General features: G+C 39.4%; 1 protein-coding gene across 21 annotated transcripts in view; it reads left to right on the top strand.

Moving 5' to 3' along the window:
- The window catches only part of ABLIM2 (actin binding LIM protein family member 2), a 201,552-nt gene that overhangs the window by 121,841 nt on the left and 60,043 nt on the right, over nt 1–19,668 (top strand). For 18 of the 21 annotated variants that reach the window (XR_010601582.1, XM_065597106.1, XM_065597102.1 and 15 more), the window contains 3 exons: nt 1,885–1,943; nt 6,517–6,594; nt 13,833–13,979. Coding sequence is in view for 20 of the 21 variants with exons in the window: in XM_065597106.1 (XP_065453178.1) it covers nt 1,885–1,943; nt 6,517–6,594; nt 13,833–13,979 (284 nt within the window). In the remaining variant the exon portion in view is untranslated. The remainder of the gene's footprint in view (nt 1–1,884; nt 1,944–6,516; nt 6,595–13,832; nt 13,980–19,668) is intronic. The other 3 variants (XM_042855514.2, XM_042855511.2, XM_024100043.3) reach the window with 1 other exon arrangement.

The raw sequence follows: 19,668 nt of genomic DNA, 5'->3' as shown, positions 1-19,668 counted from the left end.
TAAGTTTCTGTACTAATTTTCTCTTTCTCCCTCCCTTTCTCTTTGTTGCATATATGTTTATCTTATTTAAATTGTAATTTTCACCCCCATAGACACCCAGCCCTCCCTCTGAAAACGCCCTTCATGAAACAGCACTGAACAGTTTTACCAGCTCCATTTCCTTAACCTGGAATACCACAAAAATACTTTCTCAACAATATTTCAATGATCTTCATGCCCAGAAACTCTGTGAAAGTCTCATGATTGTAACAGCATTGCTGCCTATTGGTATTTGGAACATAAATATAAATCAACCCTGATATCTTGTTCCCAAATTATTAATTTAATGTAGCCAAATTCAGGTGAAATATTCCAGAACAACTGTGGTGCGTAGGGACACAAGATTGTCCTGTCTTGGAAACATCATTGACTTGGACTCTGCACATATATTACTGTGCTACTGTTTATAAAACAGAGGATTCTTCATAAGTAACACAGCAGCACTTCGTATTATCCTTATTTGAGATACTGAATTTGGCCTGTAGTCTATTTTCTTAAGGAAGCTCACTCATGCTGACATTTAATTGAAACATTTGCACCCTTTTGATGATGTATAGGTGATTTGGTGTTTTTGTATATATCAAGCAAATTGCTCTGGTTCAAATGGTCCATTCTCCTGTTCCCTGCAGATGAAGCTTTTCCATTTTTCTGTTTGATAATGTTATATGTTATATTGCTAGTTTAGTTATTGCTCAGAGGAAAGCCCACACACTTATTTACCTAAAAGAAAAAGACCATAACAGTCTAGCATCTTGTGTTAACTTCATGGACATTGTTTTTAAATTTAAATTCTCAAGGTAGAACTATGCTCTTCTTTGAAGCTTGATTGCTAATGTGTTCCAAAGTAAGGCTCCTTTGTATTGTTTTTTTTCTAATGTCTACTGTACCATAGCCCTCTGGTTTTAATGTATTATATTTCTAGGCTTGCTTCATTCTATATTTGTTTCCTGTTCTCTTTGCCTTATACCTGTGATACTCAAACTGCAGCTTGTGAGCCGCAAGTGGCTGTTTAATGTGTCTCCTGCAGCTCTTTGCAACACGTGATATTAAAACACTGTGTGATTTAATTATTAACCAATCAGGATGTTTTATTATTTTATTAGTCAATCCAAGTTATCAACTTGCACTAAATTAACTTGTTTGCTGTGAGAATATGTCTGTGATATATATATATAAACTAAATATGTCCCGTCATACTGTTTAAATATTAATAGTACTATAGTAAGTGAAACAATGAATTCACACTACTGTGGCTCTTTTGGGTAATGTTGATTGATAATTTGGCCTCTGAACCACTGAGGTCTGAGTATCACTGCCTTATACAATCTCCCTGAATTAATTTAGTGTGGTAGTATTTAACTTATGTCCCACTTATAAGTAGGGAATGCAAGATGAATGTTAATTTCATGAGCAATTAAGATAGCAGGCCAGATTATCAGCTAATGTAAATCAGCATAAATCTATAGAACCATGGCATTTTACACCAGCTAAGAATCTAGACCAAAGTATGTACATTATTCCAAGGATAATGAGGGACATAAAGAGTTTTTTGTTTGTTTTGATGGATGGGGGTTGTTTATAGCTTAAAGAGTTTTCAAAGAATTAAAAAAACAGCTAAGCCTGTTTAATGATTTCTGAGTATCCCAAAGTTGTCATATTTTGACTTAGAAACCATGGGTGAAATCCTAGCCCTGTTGAAGTTAACAGCAAAACTTGCACTGACTTCAGTGGGGCCAGGATTTCATCCCGGTTTCTATGATTACTGGAGATCAGTGTTCTGCCCTTCACACTGAAAGCTGCATTTTACAGGACAGAATTCACCAGAGTGCTGGCTTTTATTTTCAGGTACTTCCATTTGGCATCCAGCCTGTAGACAGGCAGCCAAGACTGAAGAAAAAAGCAAGGTAAATGATGCATCTTTTAATCCAGTTTTAATGTATTCCGTTGTCTTACTATTCTACTGGACACCGAGATTATTAACCACGGTAACTTTAACTGACAGTACAGTTGGTGCAGTAGTAATTTAGAGTCTGTATTTTAGCTAGTCAGTGATTAAACCTATCCTTTAAGGAAATTCTTGGCCTGAAGTATATGAATAAACTCTTTGTCATTAGATTAGGATGTAATGAAAGGTTAGTGCACCAGCAGCCTCTTTTTAGATGGCTATAAATAAAATATCATTGGAATCCCACTATATTTTCCTTACATAAAAATCTCTTTGTAGCACCTTTTTTTCGCTATTTTTAGAGCTGCCATACTTACTCAACCTAATTTAACCTCTGATATTAAATAAATACTAACTAAGATGATTTGTGTGGTGGAAAGGGGATGATTTCTCTCTCTGTGTGTGTGTGTGTGTGTAGTGGAAAGGAGGAGGAGTTCTGGGAATCTTAATAATTACAAGGACAGTTGATGGATGAGCTGAAAATGGAAAATTAATCAATAATTAGGGACATGGTCTGTCTCAACTCGTGGGACTGAGACACCACCGTCTTGCTTAATGGAGTGAGGCCAAATGTGGGGTCTTTTGGATTGTTTTCTCTAGATGCATCAAGTGGTGGTCTTGTTTGAAAGAGCTTTGATTTGGCTTGAGAAAAGTTATACTCCAAACACGTGGAACAGGACAGGACAGAATTCAGAGTAGCAACTATGAAAGGAGATGCTTACACATCTGGTGTGTTAGCAATTACATCTCTGACTGAAGTACAGCTTTGAAAAACATTATTTTCGGCTTCATCCTAAAAGGTCACGGCCCCATGTATTGTACCCATGTATTTAGAAGGGGTAAATGATTGCTCTGATCCATCATTTTTGGAGAGCTCTGAACTCAAGTGAGTGTTTAAAATGTAAAGTAGCCAATTTAACCTTTTGCCTCATAAATTTCAGTCAATAGCAAGTGACATTTCAGGACAGAAAACAAAAGAAAAAATATTTCCAAATTACCTTTTTTGACAACCGAGTATTTTAGTTGGTATAAGTGCTATTGATTCAGCATAACAGTATATCCTACATTTTCAGACTTGCACAGCGTTTTACTCTCAATTCATTCAGAATTTGCTGGGCTAAAACTCCATGCAACATTTTGAAAATGTAGAGATGGATACATTTAGGAATGGGATTATATGATGGGGGCCCATGTGATAGCAGGGAACTGCACTTGCTTACACAGGATGTCATTCCAGTCATATGTTCCTATGTAGTTAAATAATTTTTCCTCTTTAAAAGAAGGACAGTAGATGCTGTTGTGCTGGCCTGGTGCTAGCTGGGCTTCCCCCTAAGGCACAGAAAACACCCTCTTGGGACATTGTTTAAAGACTGACACATTAGCCACACATCTCTCAAGAGCTATGCAAGTGCCCCTAATCTTGAGCAGAGTGAAAGAGGCTCTCTATGCGTAAACCTTATAAAAGTCAGGGGGAGTTTTGCTTCAGTAAGAAACACAGAACCTGGCCAAAAAGCTGTTCAGCACTAATTATCTCTCATTTACTTTGCTTTTTGTTTTAATTTACCAGCGCCTTTTTATATAAGAGAAACAAAAGAGAAGGATGGAATTTTATAAAGGGTAGTGGTGAATCGTTAGCACAGCTTGTGACGGTGACTGTGTGGGATGTGGCAATTGATTGACATTCTAGTAGATGAAGGAGAGCATCAGGGTGATAGTTTTAAAAGAATGGTTATTTTCTATGTACTGAGCATGACGAATGTATGTGAAGAAGACAGAAAGAGTAGTCTCAGAGGGGTAGCCGTGTTAGTCTGTATCCACAAAAACAACGAGGAGTCTGGTGGCACCTTAAAGACTGACAGATTTATTGGGCATAAGCTTTCATGGGTAAAAAACCACTTCTTCAGATGCATCTGAAGAAAGAGTGGGTGGACGCATGCTCCAGGGCTTTAGAGATGAAGGAGTGGAGGGGAAAAGGTTGGGGAGAAACAGGTGGAGCTGAGGGATACTTTTGTTATCTAAGAGATATAAGAACAAGCTTGCAAGCAGACGGGAAGGAGCCAGAAGAAAAAGAAAAATTGCAAATAAGGAAGAGGAAGGATAAGAGACATCACAGGAGGGGGCGGGATTGAAGGCTGGTGGGTAGGCGAGTGGGCAGAATGCTGGAAGAAGGGACCAAAAAAGTCAAGCGTAGAGAGGAGCAGAAAGTAAAAGGTTATAATAGCATCGACTGAGAGGAGTGAGTTTTGGGGGAGAGAAGTGGAGGCTAAAAGTGACAAATCAGAGCTTGATAGAGAAGAGATTGCAAGAGAAGTAATGGACAATGCAGAGAGCAAAGGGAGCCTGTGTGAGCAGATATTGATCAGAGAGAGGGAAAATGGAGATGGGAGAGCACAGTATTGAGTAAAGACCGGGTGACAGGAGTGACGGAATCAGCAAGTAGAATTAACAGCATTGGAAGGAAATCTACCGGGATTGCCCCTCAAAATGAGGAGCCAGAGGTTACCTGAAAAAGAAGGTGCCTAGCTGAGTTTTATTACGTATATTCAGCCCAATTTGTTGTGCTCTTAATTTAGTCACTAAAACAAGCAAATTTGCCTATGTACACACAGACAGGGGCTTCATTCAGAGCTCACTGAAGTCAATCAAAGTCTGTCCATTTGACCTCAAAGGAATTTGGATCAGGCACCTGTTGCATGCTTACCTGCTTTTCTGATTAGAACTGAACTTTAAACTCTGCAGTATTGGAGCTTAAGCAAAAACCTAAAGGCAGTTGTGGTAAGAGGAGGCCGTTGAGAAACGTTCAAATACAGAACTGCACTGCCACTATTATAGGGTCTTCTATGTCACCACACTCTCCAAACATTATCTAATAATACTCTGCTTACATACTTGATTTTAGAGTCTTTTTAGCCATGCAATGGAAATACCCAGTGACGCACACCCTTGTGCTGATGTCCTGGTGAGACAGGGCTTTCAGTGTACATTTAAAAAATAAACAGGGGGATGAAACTTCTCTAAAGCATCTCATAGATCAGCCAGATATTCCAAAATAGATTGATTGCTTCTTTTTTATATAACTGTTTGTTTAGTGACCCATTACTCACATTGAATAGTGCCTCACTCGACAAGTTGTCCCAAAGTAATGGGACTACTTGTGGAATGAGGTACTACTTAGTGTGAGGAAAGATCTCACAATCTAGCTCTTAAGATATATAAACAAACCATAGAAGCAGCAAAAATGCAATATTAACAATGACAATAGGAATGTATCACTATTTTTGTAGAGACACATTATATAGAGCCATCAAGTTTTTTCTGTTTGGTAAGGTAGTGTCATGTTCGAGAGCAAAGATTTATTGTAAAATTCTTAATCAAATTCTATAAATTATTTAGTCAGAGCCTTTTTGAAGACAACTATACTGAATGTCTCCTACAGACAACTGTGAAATTAGACCCATTCTGTGGTTGTACCTAGAAGGTAGAAGCTGCTATCAGTAATGAACAGGATGGCTAGGACAATAACTAGATCTGACAGCTTAACACTACTAATAATCCACTTGCAATCAAGCACAGGTTTCTCCATACAAGCAGAAAATATTTTATGAGGAGCTAATGTACATGGCTGAAGGATAATGTAGGGAATAATTGTTATTTTCATTATTTTATCATTTAAACATGTGGATCTCACAAGTTGGTTTCGATTTGAATAACAACTGTCAAGATCATTCATTTCTTGTTGTTCTTGTGTCTCACAGCCCTTTTTTTTGTTTATAATTGATGCTACTTCTCACAATAAAGGAAATTACCAAAAACATTGCAGTAAAGTTCTGTCATGACTTAGATGACATTCTAAATGCAGTAACTAGTTTAAAAAACAACAACAGGTAATACATGCCATACTAAGATTGACATGAATATTAATCTGTTGTACTCAAAATAAGCGAGCAAAAGAGACGGGGGCCCAAATCCTCGAAGGCGGTTAGGCACTCAACCCCCATTAATTTCAATAGAAGTTAGAAATCTAAATACCTTACAGCATCTGGGCCTGAGTCTTTTTTGCAATCTGTCTGCTTTATTTGCAGTGCTCTAGGTGATGTTTGCTGGCTACCGATTAATTACCCAGCACTATGAGACATTGTAAAAAACAAATATGAAAATTTGACAACATACACATAGGGACTCAAATTCTGCCCTCATGCACCCACGTGATCCCAGCCTCAAAGCTGCTGTAACTGCACCAGCATTAGCAGCCCTCCGGGACCATTCTGGTAGCCCAGGATCACACCACTGGAGTTCATTCTGGTGAGGGGAAGGTAAATGGTAAAATGCGATGGCTAACTGACCAGCGCAAAAATTAATTATTTGGATGATTGATTAGTCCTCTTTGATGTATATGTTAGTTTTAGCTAGAGTAGAACATAGCATTCTCTTTTTAAGTGGCAAAGCTGAGCTTAAATGAAAGACTGTTTACACTCTTTCTTTCTTAGGAAGCCACGGATAAATTTCCTTTTGCTTTTTGTTTTCTGTCCTAGGAAACTAGAACTTCCTCTGAGAGTGTGATTTCCATTCCTGCTTCAAGTACATCAGGTTCTCCAAGCCGTGTGATCTATGTAAGTATCCCCTTCTACATGCCATGAGGCAGAAAGAAAGGTGTACCACTTTTTACTGTTAACTGTTGTTTAACATATTCTGTTATTGCACAGAAAGTTGATATCATCAAAACCTCTTTATTTGTTGATTCTTGCAAATCAGAATTGACATTCTCCCATGAAATTGTTTGAATACCATAGTTAAAAATAACAACTTGTTGGGAGTTTTATTCTTTTCCTTTGCTGTGTGGAATCAGAGATGTTATTCTCCGGCAGCTGTATATTTTTAGGTCTTAGATTACCACTTAGATTTAGATTGTACCAACCATGCAAAGTATCTACAAAGGAAAGAAAAGTTCAAGTAAATAGCAGTCTCAAAGCAGATTACAAATTTAGATTTGAACACTACTGATTTAGCAGATCTAATTTTGACATGGTGAGATTTTTACAAATGTAGGTCCTGATTCTGCAATTAATTGCAAGCAAGCGCACCTCTGCCATGCACATGTTGCATTTGCAGGATCACACTCTTTCTAACCTGAAAGGAATTAGGACCCGCTTCTGCTGTCAGTGAAGTCAGTGAGAGATTTGCCTCTGAGTTCCATGGGAACAGATTTGGGACCTCATACTAATAATGGGTCTCCGGTGTGAACATGTCATCCTAAAGATATAAAGAACCAGAGGTTCCAGCTGAGAGAGTAGCCATAATGAATATTTAAAATAATTAAATAACTGTTGAAAAAGCTTCTATTTCTTAATTTTTCCAGCCCCTGGTGGGTGTTACTCTCAGTACCTGTTGTGACAGCCATCTGGAGATGATGTTCATAAGCACGTTCTCAAGGTCACAAAATGATCAAAGCAGCAAATATCAGTACAACTGGCACTCGCCAGGCCTGTGCCTCTGGGAACCCTGCAGGATTTTGCTTTCTAACCTGCCTGTCCCATGCAGTGTCCCTGAGGCACACAAGTCATGCTCACGGCACACTAGCAACCCCAGAGCGAATAGCTGCAGACAACAGGTTGCCAATTTATAACTTGACGTTTATTATACGGAGCGGAGGTGTCTGTACATATCACACAGAGACCAACAGAGAGATGCCTTGGAGCCAAAGGCTGCTGTCTTTCCTGAGGTAAAATTTATATTCCTATGAATGCGAATTTTGCTTGACTAAAGCCTGAGTAAGTACAGTATGGCTTGGCTCATATAAAGGTGCCTGCCAGTATTTCCAGCTTGCCTTTCTGGCAGGAACTCCATAGAGCTGCAGACTGACATGTTTTTGAAACATTTCCTGTAATAATGGCGTGGCCACAACCATCATCAGCACAGACATATTCATTGTGAATTGGGACTGTTCTCACCTAAGCATATTTTCCTTGACTAGATGGGAGATATTTCTCTACCCTTATGCCTTTCTCTTACTTTTTTACATTTTTCTATTTATTTATACATGTAGTGGCAAATATCTAGCTGTGGTACAGTACTGGCTTTCAAGCATTTTTCTTGAAGTGTATGATTACTTTAAGTATACTTCATGGGCTGCTAATAGTCAAGGACAAACCTCCATTTTCATTCTCTGTCTAAACTATGTTTTTCAAAGTGTCTCATTAAGTCAGTATCTGTGACATACCTACTTCGAGTGAGCTGGTACTTCAAAATAAGTAAGCTTGCTGTGGCAGTCAGAGAAAAAGATTCCCATGGGGAATGCCACGTCTCTCATTTTCACATGCATTAATTGTCAGTAAGCTCTGAGATTGTTTAACTCCCATTTAGATATCTGGGAAGAGAAAGGGAGGAGAATTCAAACCAGTTGTTATTGAATTTGAACGTTATCTCGGTGCATTCCCTGCACACTTCTTACAGTGGTGTGTAGAGTATATACACTGCATTTCTCCCTAGCACAGGTATAAATAGCAGTGCAGATGGTGAGGCATTGATTAGGCGAGTAGAGTAAAGACACTGAGAGTATGTACCCTACATGGCTCTTTACACACCCAAGCAGTGTCTCCCACATCTACACTGCTGTTTTTAGCTGTGTAATGTCCCGCTGCTGGAGCCTTCCATTGTCATGTGTAGTTGCACACTGCAGTGTGAACACAGACTGCTTCTCCCTGCAACGTATAGCTACATGTACCCTACACGCTGCCACCAGTAGTGTGCAATATAGACATACCTTAAATGAATAATCTTTACCACTCTCATACTCCCTTCCAGCACAGGATTTATCATGGCATGCATATATACTGCTTTACATGCAAAACTCAACTCAGCCTGAATGACAGAGCTGTGACCAGTACCTCTGTAATGTGTCAGAGCAGAAGGATCGAGCAAAAGAAAGAGTACAGAGAGACGCTTAGGGGGTTAGGAGCTGTGAACTGCTAGTTCTCACACTTTTGAATGTGTCACATTAAAACAGAACAAGGACATGGGGATATATTATGACTTTTGAGATACAGTCCTTGAGGAGGTGCACATAGGCCATGCAGCAGTGGGAATCCCCAGACGTGTTCTAACTAAGACTGAATGCCCCTGGACTCCCTGTGCTACCTGTTAAAAGGATGCAACAAGCACCATCCCTTCCCTAAACACACATACTTCCCTTTCCCCTTTACTGACATTAAACTAGACTTCACTGGTTTCTTGAAAAAAGAAGAACAGGAGTACTTGTGGCACCTTAGAGACTAACAAATTTATTAGAGCATAAGCTTTTGTGGACTACAGCCCACTTCTTCGGATGCATATAGAATGGAACATATAATGAGGAGATATATATACACACATACAGAGAGCATAAACAGGTGGGAGTTGTCTTACCAACTCTGAGAGGCCAATTAATTAAGAGAAGAAAAAAAAAAAAAAAAAAAAAAAAAACTTTTGAAGTGATCATCAAGCTAGCCGAGTACAGACAGTGTGATAAGAAGTGTGAGAGTACTTACAAGGGGAGATAGTCAATGTTTGTAATGGCTCAGCCATTCCCAGTCCTTATTCAAACCGGAGTTGATTGTGTCTAGTTTGCATATCAATTCTAGCTCTGCAGTCTCTCTTTGGAGTCTGTTTTTGAAGTTTTTCTGTTGTAATATAGCCACCCGCAGGTCTGTCACTGAATGACCAGACAGGTTAAAGTGTTCTCCCACTGGTTTTTGAGTATTTTGATTCCTGATGTCAGATTTGTGTCCATTAATTCTTTTGCGTAGAGACTGTCCGGTTTGGCCAATGTACATGGCAGAGGGGCATTGCTGGCACATGATGGCATATATCACATTGGTAGATGTGCAGGTGAACGAGCCCCTGATGGTATGGCTGATGTGATTAGGTCCTATGATGATGTCACTTGAATAGATATGTGGACAGAGAGTAAAGGATCATCTTTCAGGATAGGTTGTAGATTTCTGATGATGCGCTGGAGAGGTTTTAGTTGGGGGCTGAAGGTGACAGCTAGTGGTGTTCTGTTATTTTCTTTGTTGGGCCTGTCTTGTAGGAGGTGACTTCTGGGTACTCGTCTGGCTCTGTCAATCTGTTTTTTCACTTCAGCAGGTGGGTACCTGCTGAAGTGAAAAAACAGATTGACAGAGCCAGACGAGTACCCAGAAGTCACCTCCTACAAGACAGGCCCAACAAAGAAAATAACAGAACACCACTAGCTGTCACCTTCAGCCCCCAACTAAAACCTCTCCAGCGCATCATCAGAAATCTACAACCTATCCTGAAAGATGATCCTTTACTCTCACAGATCTTGGGAGACAGACCTGTCCTCGCTTACAGACAACCCCCCAACCTAAAGCAAATACTCACCAGCAACCACACATCACTGAACAAAACCACTAACCCAGGAACCTATCCTTGTAACAAACCCCGATGCCAACTCTGTCCACATATCTATTCAAGTGACATCATCATAGGACCTAATCACATCAGCCATACCATCAGGGGCTCGTTCACCTGCACATCTACCAATGTGATATATGCCATCATGTGCCAGCAATGCCCCTCTGCCATGTACATTGGCCAAACCGGACAGTCTCTACGCAAAAGAATTAATGGACACAAATCTGACATCAGGAATCAAAATACTCAAAAACCAGTGGGAGAACACTTTAACCTGTCTGGTCATTCAGTGACAGACCTGCGGGTGGCTATATTACAACAGAAAAACTTCAAAAACAGACTCCAAAGAGAGACTGCAGAGCTAGAATTGATATGCAAACTAGACACAATCAACTCCGGTTTGAATAAGGACTGGGAATGGCTGAGCCATTACAAACATTGACTATCTCCCCTTGTAAGTACTCTCACACTTCTTATCACACTGTCTGTACTCGGCTAGCTTGATTATCACTTCAAAAGTTTTTTTTTTTTTTTTTTTTTTTTTCTTCTCTTAATTAATTGGCCTCTCAGAGTTGGTAAGACAACTCCCACCTGTTTATGCTCTCTGTATGTGTGTATATATATCTCCTCATTATATGTTCCATTCTATATGCATCCGAAGAAGTGGGCTGTAGTCCACGAAAGCTTATGCTCTAATAAATTTGTTAGTCTCTAAGGTGCCACAAGTACTCCTGTTCTTCTTTTTGCGGATACAGACTAACACGGCTGTTACTCTGAAACTGGTTTCTTGCACTCTCAGAGGGTCGATCAAGTGCTCACTGAAGTTAATGGGAATCTTTCCCTTAACTTCACTGGTCACAGAATTATGTCCAGAGTGAACTGCACTCTAGTGCAGAGGGTCCCACAGAGCACCCTGTGTACCACTTAAATACTGACTGACTTCTGCATTAATGTCTTTGGTGGAGCTTAAGTACAAAGTACATGCATTGGGGTGAATTTCACAGAGAGAGCATTAGGTCTGAGCTCTGCTCAGAGATACCTGGAAAGCTGCTTTCACGCCTCAGCGTGTCAAACATTAGCATACTAGGAGTGGAAATCATAATACACAATTGTAAAATAACATATTCCAAAATAATTTTATATGAATCACTAAGTACTTCTGAACAGTGGGGATGATTTTTGAAAAACCTAATTCTCTAGATTAGGGGTTAGCAACCTTTCAGAAGTGGGGTGCCAAGTCTTCATTTATTCACTCTAATTTAAGGTCTCGTATGCCAGTAATACATTTTAATGTTTTTAGAAGGTCTCTCTCTATAAGTCTATATTATATAACTAAACTATTGTTGTATGTAAAGTAAATAATAGTGCAGCAAGGTGAGCGGGGCCGGCGGCTGGTATCCCAGGCCAGCAGCAGGCTGAGCGGGGCTGGTGGCCAGGACCCCAGCTGGCAGGGGGCTGGTGGCCAGAACCCCAGGCTGGCTGCAGGCTGAGTGGGGCCAGAGACCGGTATCCCAGGCCGGCAGTGGGCTGAGCAGGGCTGGCAGCTGTGACCCCTTCCATCTGCCGGCTCCTGCCAGCTGGGGTCCCGGCTGCCGGCCCCACTCAGCCCGCTGCCGGCCTGGGGTTCCATTCATCCAAAGGGGCCGGCGGCCAGAACCCCAGACCGTCAGTGGGCTGAGTGGAGCCGGTGGACGGAACCCTGAGTGGCAGCAGAGTGCCACTAAAAATCGGCTTGCGTGTCGCCTTTGGCATGTGTGCCGCAGGTTGCTGAGCCCTGCTCTAGACCATTAGTGAATCTTATTTATGTTGTATTTTAATATCTAAGCCTTTCCGCTTGAACTGGAGGTTTTTTCACAGAATTTTAAATATCACCCACACTGTTAGAATGGGTAAACATTTTGAACCGAATGATTGCAGAAAATAATGGAATGGTTTTAAAAGGTATTGAGAGCAGAGCTGGGCCAAGTTGTCTGTAACAAAATGTGTTTTCATCCACATTTCCTATATTTGGATGGGCAGCGTAGAAAGAATTATACTAAAATATATTTTTTTCCAATGAGGCTTGGTATCTTTTGGTTCATAATCATGAATGAGGACTGGGTGAAATAGATAGTGAAGGAGGTAAAGGTGGGACGCAGCTGGAGTAGTGTGTTTAGGATCAGTTACTCATTGAGATTATCTGTTCTTCCTTCCGTAAAGCTATTTGTTTACCCCAGACTCTGGGGATATACTCACCAAAGAGAAGACCTGGAGTGGGGTGGGGGTGTTGAGAAGCACCTAACAGTTGGAAGGGTTAGATTACCTGAGACAAAATATATTCTGTGTGAGTCAAAGCAGTGGGAAGAAATGTATTTTCTCTTGGAACTGTTTTAAGTGATTTTTAGGAGGATGGTTGTTTTCCATTTTATCTGCGGTTTCTTCCTTTCGTGGATATTGTTCCTGGGATTTTGTTTTATACAGCGTTCCTGGAATTTTATAAGGTGTTTTGTATGTTTGTTCAAGTACAGAAATAAATTCTCCTTTTGTTCTGTGTTCTCCAGGGTGATGTTGCATACAGATAAGACGTACACAGAAAGAGAGAAATTTCTTACTTACATTGATCCACTTCAAAATCATGCTCCATCCAAACTGAGGCATAAGAGGGGTCAGGGCAACCCACTCTGAGTTGTGTAGCTACAGCTATGGAGTGTTGTGAAAGTCACAGGTTTTGTAAAGGCTTATAGCCAGATTCTCAGCCCTCATGTAAACTGGCTTGGCTTCATTGGATTCCATGGAGCTACACCAATATTTACAGGCAAAGGATCTTCGTTTGGTGCCTTACAAAGATAAATCTTGATCTTGAAAAGAGCTCCATGGAGGTGGAGCCTAACTTCAGTTGCAGGGTAGGGATTGTACACGGTAATGCAATTTTACTGCAGATTAGTTATGCAGGAACTGTAGGATAGAATAAGCAGCTCTTTTGAATGGGAGAAATTACTGACTAGCAGCATTTCAGCATCTGGACAGGGGATAGTTATGTTGGAAATAAGTACATGATTATTCATTACCATCTGTAATGGAAAAAGAATACAAACACTGCAATCCAAAATCACCTTAGAAGAAATGGACTTTTGCCTGGCCAAGGATAGCAAGATTAGCCCTGCTGTCTCTTTGCATAGGTAATAGTCAGCAGGATGTAAATGGAAGAAAACTAGGATTATCCAACATTACAACTATACATTAAACTTGAATGGCAGAGAAATCATCAACATATATAAAGAAAACAACCATGTGCATTTAAGATCTTGTGGTAAGCACTGAAAAGATATTTAAAGTCTGAGTCATAAAAAAGTTAAATATTTATTGGTTCTTCTACCTATATGGGTCTGTCCTTTTCTGATTGTATCCTGATCATATTCCTTCTTATCTTTACTGCTTTCTTTCCTCCTTTTCTTAGGCAAAGCTCGGAGATGAAATTCTTGACTACAGGGATTTGGCTGCTCTTCCTAAAAATAAAGCCATCTATAACATTGCCCGCCCAGATATGATCTCCTATACGCCATATATCAGTTACTCTTCCGATGACAGGCATAGTTATGGGGAGGTACTGAATCCTGTGTTGTTGTTTTTTAATTTGTGAATCTAAAAATTAATTAGCATCATTAAACGCATCACTGTGTCTAAGCTACTAGACACACTTGGAATTTTTGTAATTACTTTGTAAAATTGGATTAATGGGAGTTATTTTATGTTTTCACAGTCACTTGAATTGTCCATAAAACAAGTGGGCTTTCCATTTCACTCTTTAGTTCATGGGAAATAAAGGATAGCTTTTTGTGATCAAATATTTTTTTTAAACAGATGAGATTTAATGAAAGTATGTTTTTCTGCCAAAGAAATTATACTTGCATGTGGTAGGAAACAGGAACCATTGCTAATTATAATACAAAGATCAGAAGCCAAATCAAATACCCTTCATACTTTTGTTATATGCAGCATGTTATTTTGGTAACACAACAAAGGTATCATTTTTCTGTGCACAAATTCCTTTCAACCATCCCGTAATAAAGTTCATCTTGATGTCATGCATACATATTGCCCTTTTCATGTGCAGAGCTAATGTTATAACATTTTTGCTAATGTAATTTAATACTAATGCTGTTTTATGTGAAACATATTTTTACATCACTCCTGTCATAAAAGGTAGTATTTCTTCTTCACTTATGTCTGCCTTTCATTTTGTTTTCTAATTTCTTTTATAGTTTTAGATTTTTTAAATTAAAATCTCTACAAAAAATTAATGGCTAGCTTAACTTGGATATAAATAGATGGGTACAAATAAATGCTTGAAATAATAGCAATGGAATAATAAATGCCCAGATCCTGCAAGCATTTATGTATGTACTTTATGCACATGACTTTTAGTTCTGTTGAAAAGGGCACAAGTAAAGGTACTGCAGGGAACAATCCTGCATTGACAGGGAGCTATAAACACCGTAACTGGCTTTGTTTCTACATAAGAAGATTTCTTCAAGATTTACAAAATGCTGACCTCTCCCCGAATTTTAGACAAGCTCATTTAGCCCTTTTCAGTTTCACATCAATTCCAAACAAAAATATGACTTGAAGGATAATTTCTGTGCTCCTATTAATAATCCACCTGGAAAATGGGCTAACAGCTCTGGAACCATCGCTTCCTTGCTGCTGTTTCCAATGGTCCCACATTCTGGAGGTCTTGCTAGTGGGAATGATGTTGCTACATTGGCAGTTTGGCTTTCTAGCATCTGCCCAGGTATTTTAAGGGTGCCTGTTAATATTGGTGATGAATGGGTATTTTGTTGCCAATCCATAACTAAGATATAAGCCTGAATAATCCTATATGAGTGGTTCAGCAGTTGAATCACAACATATTCAACATGAAAGAATTTGCTCTAATGGAAAACTGGGACTCTTTATTTATGCATCGGACTTAGATTAATTCATCCAGCATCTTAACCTAATTCTCTCCTCGGGATCCAAATATTTTCAGTATCACACGCCCAGACTCTGCCACCCTTGCTCACAATGGATAGCACCTTCTTCCATGAATTGGCCGGCTGAAATCATCTAGACTGTGGAATAAGGTACTGCTCTATGGCAGTAAGGGTATCACTCTTCTCATTAAAGAGGGCACTGGAAGGTGTAGTTGGGAGGCATGGTATAGTACAGGGGTGGCCAAACTGTGTCTTGTGAGCCACATGCAGCTCTTTTACAGTTAAAGTGCAGTTTGCAGAGCCCCCACTTCTACCGCCATTCTCCACCTACCAGACTGGAGGGAGGGGAGAGCTTGGGGCTTCTGTCCTGCGGCAGGGTGGTGGGTCTAGCGCTGCTTCTTCCCAGAGGGGAGGGGTTTTCAGGACATCAGCCCCACGGGACATGTCAGCCAGGGCTCAGGGCTTCAGCGGGAGTGGGGCAGAAGCGCCAAGCCCCAGCAGGCACCTCCCGAGCGGCTGAAGACCTGGCAGGCGCACCCCGGCTCTCGAACTTCTGAAGCTTGTCGTATGTGGCTCGGAGGGTCAGTAAGCTTGGCTACCCCTGGAATAGTAATCTGGGAATAGAGTGAGTGTTATGGCAGAAAGCACAATAAAGCAATAGGCAGAATAGTGTGATTTTAATAATAAGCATGATGATATGCATAAAATCTGTAAATCCCTTTAGGCATTGAATAAGATTAAGGGTGATATCCTGGCTCCCCTGAAGCCTGTGGCAAAACCCACATTGTCTGCAGTAGGGTCAAGATTTCACCCTCAATATGGCTTGGGTTAATGAAAAAACACAGGGCTCCTTAAATTTCTTCCTATAGGGAGCAGTTCCTGCTAGGGGAATTGGGGAGCTATTTCATGTTGGAGACATAATCTGTTCAATCACACCTTCATTCACCATTAATCATTTGACAAGCTATCACTTAATGGTAGTCCTGCTTTTTCCCAATACAACAGTGCCATTCCATAGCTTTCATTGCCTTATAAAACTGATACCACTTGTTCTTTCCAGGGTTAGAATGTGAGTTGTATGTCCTTGTCCCTGCAAACATCCATGTGTGCCCCTTTACCTGATGGACATTATGCATCCTTAGCTATTGAAAAGGGTCTTTAAACAGACTCCTTTTAGTTTCAAGACCAAATAAAATATTTTTAAATGGATAAGAGGAGACTAAGGGGGGAATATGATAGAGGTATATAAAATCATGAGTGGTGTGGAGAAAGTGAATAAGGAAAAGTTATTTACTTGTTCCCATAATATAAGAACTAGGGTCCATCAAATGAAATTAATGGGCAGCAGGTTTAAAACAAATAAAAGGAAGTTCTTCTTCACACAGCGTGCAGTCAACCTGTGGAACTCCTTGCCTGAGGAGGTTGTGAATGCTAGGACTATAATAGGGTTTAAAAGAGAACTACATAAATTCATGGAGGTTAAGTCCATTAATGGCTATTAGCCAGGATGGGTAAGGAATGGTGTCCCTAGCATCTGTTTGTCAGAGGGTGTAGATGGATGGCAGGAGAGAGATCACTTGATCATTACCTGTTAGGTTTACTCCCCCTGGGGCACCTGGCATTGGCCACTGTCGGTAGACAGGATACTGGGCTGGATGGACCTTTGGTCTGACCCAGTATGGTCATTCTTATGTTCTTATAGAAACATTTCTGTGAGTGCTACAATTATTTTTAGTCTGGTGTTAGCCAAACTATTTAGTCATAAATGCCTTTATAAACTAAGCTGTCAGTCAGAGCCTTCTGTTTCAGAGATGATATGTAGAGAAGACAAAAGCATATAAAATGTTTCTAAAAGTTCCTAATGCTAAAATGCTTCACTATCAATATTTCCTTGAAGTGTTTTACTCAGTTTCATTTGGGTATTATTAGGTTACCTTAAACTAAACCAGCTATGCCAATGTCAGCATAGTTTAGTGCTAGGCATAAGTGCCATGTGTGCTTAATTGCCTGTGACTTAACTAAGCTATTTTAAAAAATAGGGCCTAATTATGCTCTGTAATACCAATTTCTTTATTGGCTTCAATAAAATTACTCTGGATTTACAATGGTGTAGCACAGAGCAGAATTTCTCTCTCAATTGTGAGAGGAAAATGAGGGAACAGCAAAAATTAGTTGCCAAGTAAAGATGCTCTTTAATTAAAGATTAGGGGAGGAAATGTACTGATATCTTGGAATACTTTAAAGCAAAGATGGGTGGAGCTTCAAAGTTCCAATCCAAACGTCAGCTGAGTCTAGACAAAGGATTTGGCATAGGCTTATCTCTGTTTTAAAGTAGTTGCTTTAAACAAAGATTTTTTCTATTAAAGGTGCAGTCCTTAGTGTAGGATTCAATAGAGTGCAACCTGCCCATGGGATTCGCTTTTGAAATGAAATAATTTTACGGCTGTGTAAGGAAGATGTTTCCGTTTTACTCCTCATTTTTATTTAAAAAATCTAACTTCGTATTTTTGATCTAATTGCCGGATATCCTGTTTTAATTGTATGTGTCATAAGTGTTACACATGGATGTTGATACTGTTAACATAGCATTTCTCACAAATAGCATCATGCATGAATTTTGTATGACTAATTTGTTACTTTGTGTGTTGCCATTTGCAGTCACCTCAGTTGCCCTCTCCAACACTTACTGAGGTAATCCCCAGTGCCTTTGTTCTATTCTGATCTGTTTCCTGATGCATTAAACTTGTTTATAAAGTTAATCATCAGAGCCTGAAATGTTAGTGGTTTGCTCCCTGCATCTGCAGAGCCATGATGTCTTTATAAAGAGGTTTCTTTAATATTGTTACTTATATCAAACAACTGCTGTGCTTCTATATTGTCATCTGAATGCATCCGTTTCATTGATTGTCATCTACATTTCTACTTCAGAAATAGTTACTTCATGAAATAAAATTTAGATGATCATAACTTTTTCAAATGTTACCAAATAAATTACATTCTGAATTGTAAACTGCTTTTACATTTACAACTAGCATTTTTATTTGACCTGGACTAAGGCCTTAACGTGCCTCTTTCTGTCCATTTTCCCCCCACACATAGTTAAACCAACTGTATATACATGTAATTAAATTACCTATATGTATATATGCACACATCTGGGGCTAGATACATAGTTGATCTGTATAGTTCCGTTGACTTTAATGGAACTATACCAATACCCAGGACCATCATTGTTAAAGATGCCAGTTCAAGAAATACCACTTTGGAAGCAACACAAGGACATCACACCCAAGAAATACCACTTTCCGGAGCAGTATTTTCTAGTTTATGTAGATGGAAAAATAAATATGGCAGGCCTGACTCATTACTCCATTACACTAGTTTTATGGCCTCATAACTTCACTGAACTGAGTGGAATTACACTGTTGTCAAATTTTTGTAACAAATTGCAGATTTGGGCCCACTAATTAATTGATAGTTTCCCTTAAATATAAAAAATGGCAAACTGTCACTAGAACTGTTGGTTCAGAGAGAAAAGTAGAGTTATCAATTAGAAATGTAATTTATCTGATATTTTTCTTTTAAAAGAAATATATCACTCATTATTGTATTCCACAAATTTAGCTTGCTGTTTCCTACAGAGACAAAAACATGCAGAAACATGCATGAGATAGTCAAAGTGGAAATATCATCAGTGTTTCAGAAATATAATAACTTCACTTACTACCCTCTATTATCCTGCATAATAGTAAACTCCAAAGGTTACATTGGTACTGTTCTTAGAGCTGCTGTGATTCACAAAGTCGCATGAATTCTTTAAGGATGTTCAGATATGCCCTCAGTTTGCCCTCTCCAGAGTATATTTTCTGTGCTAAGGACGTACTTGTTACTTACAAAACTATTCATCCTTGAACTGAGCAGTGCTACAGGACTTTCCTCAAGTTTAATAAACTGCACTGTCCTGTCCACTTTTTATTTAGCTCATTAAGTGACAGTGTTTTGGTCTATAAAGAACTGTATTTATTAAGGTTCTACTTCATAAAGAATGTCTTCCAAAGACATTATGCTGTTTTGCCTGGAATACATTATGCAGAAGTAAGAATGTAGATAATATGTAGCTAGTTAGGAAAGGACATGCAGAAGTATTTCAACATGAGCATGGGATTTAAGTGAGCATGGAGTAGTTGGTGGCAATCAAAAGAGAAGGCTAGGAAATGCCTACAATGTGCTACCTGTTTAGGCAGGCATAAATTATTCTCCCTTTTTTTGGACAATTTTGAATTCTTACACAGGCGTTTTTAAAAAATTGCAGCTAGCTCT

Source organism: Chrysemys picta, chromosome 5, assembly GCF_011386835.1.
Source record: "Chrysemys picta bellii isolate R12L10 chromosome 5, ASM1138683v2, whole genome shotgun sequence".
Classification (NCBI taxonomy): domain Eukaryota; kingdom Metazoa; phylum Chordata; order Testudines; family Emydidae; genus Chrysemys; species Chrysemys picta.
The sequence above is the reverse complement of the archived record's forward strand: the minus strand, read 5'-3'. Positions and strand labels throughout refer to the sequence as shown.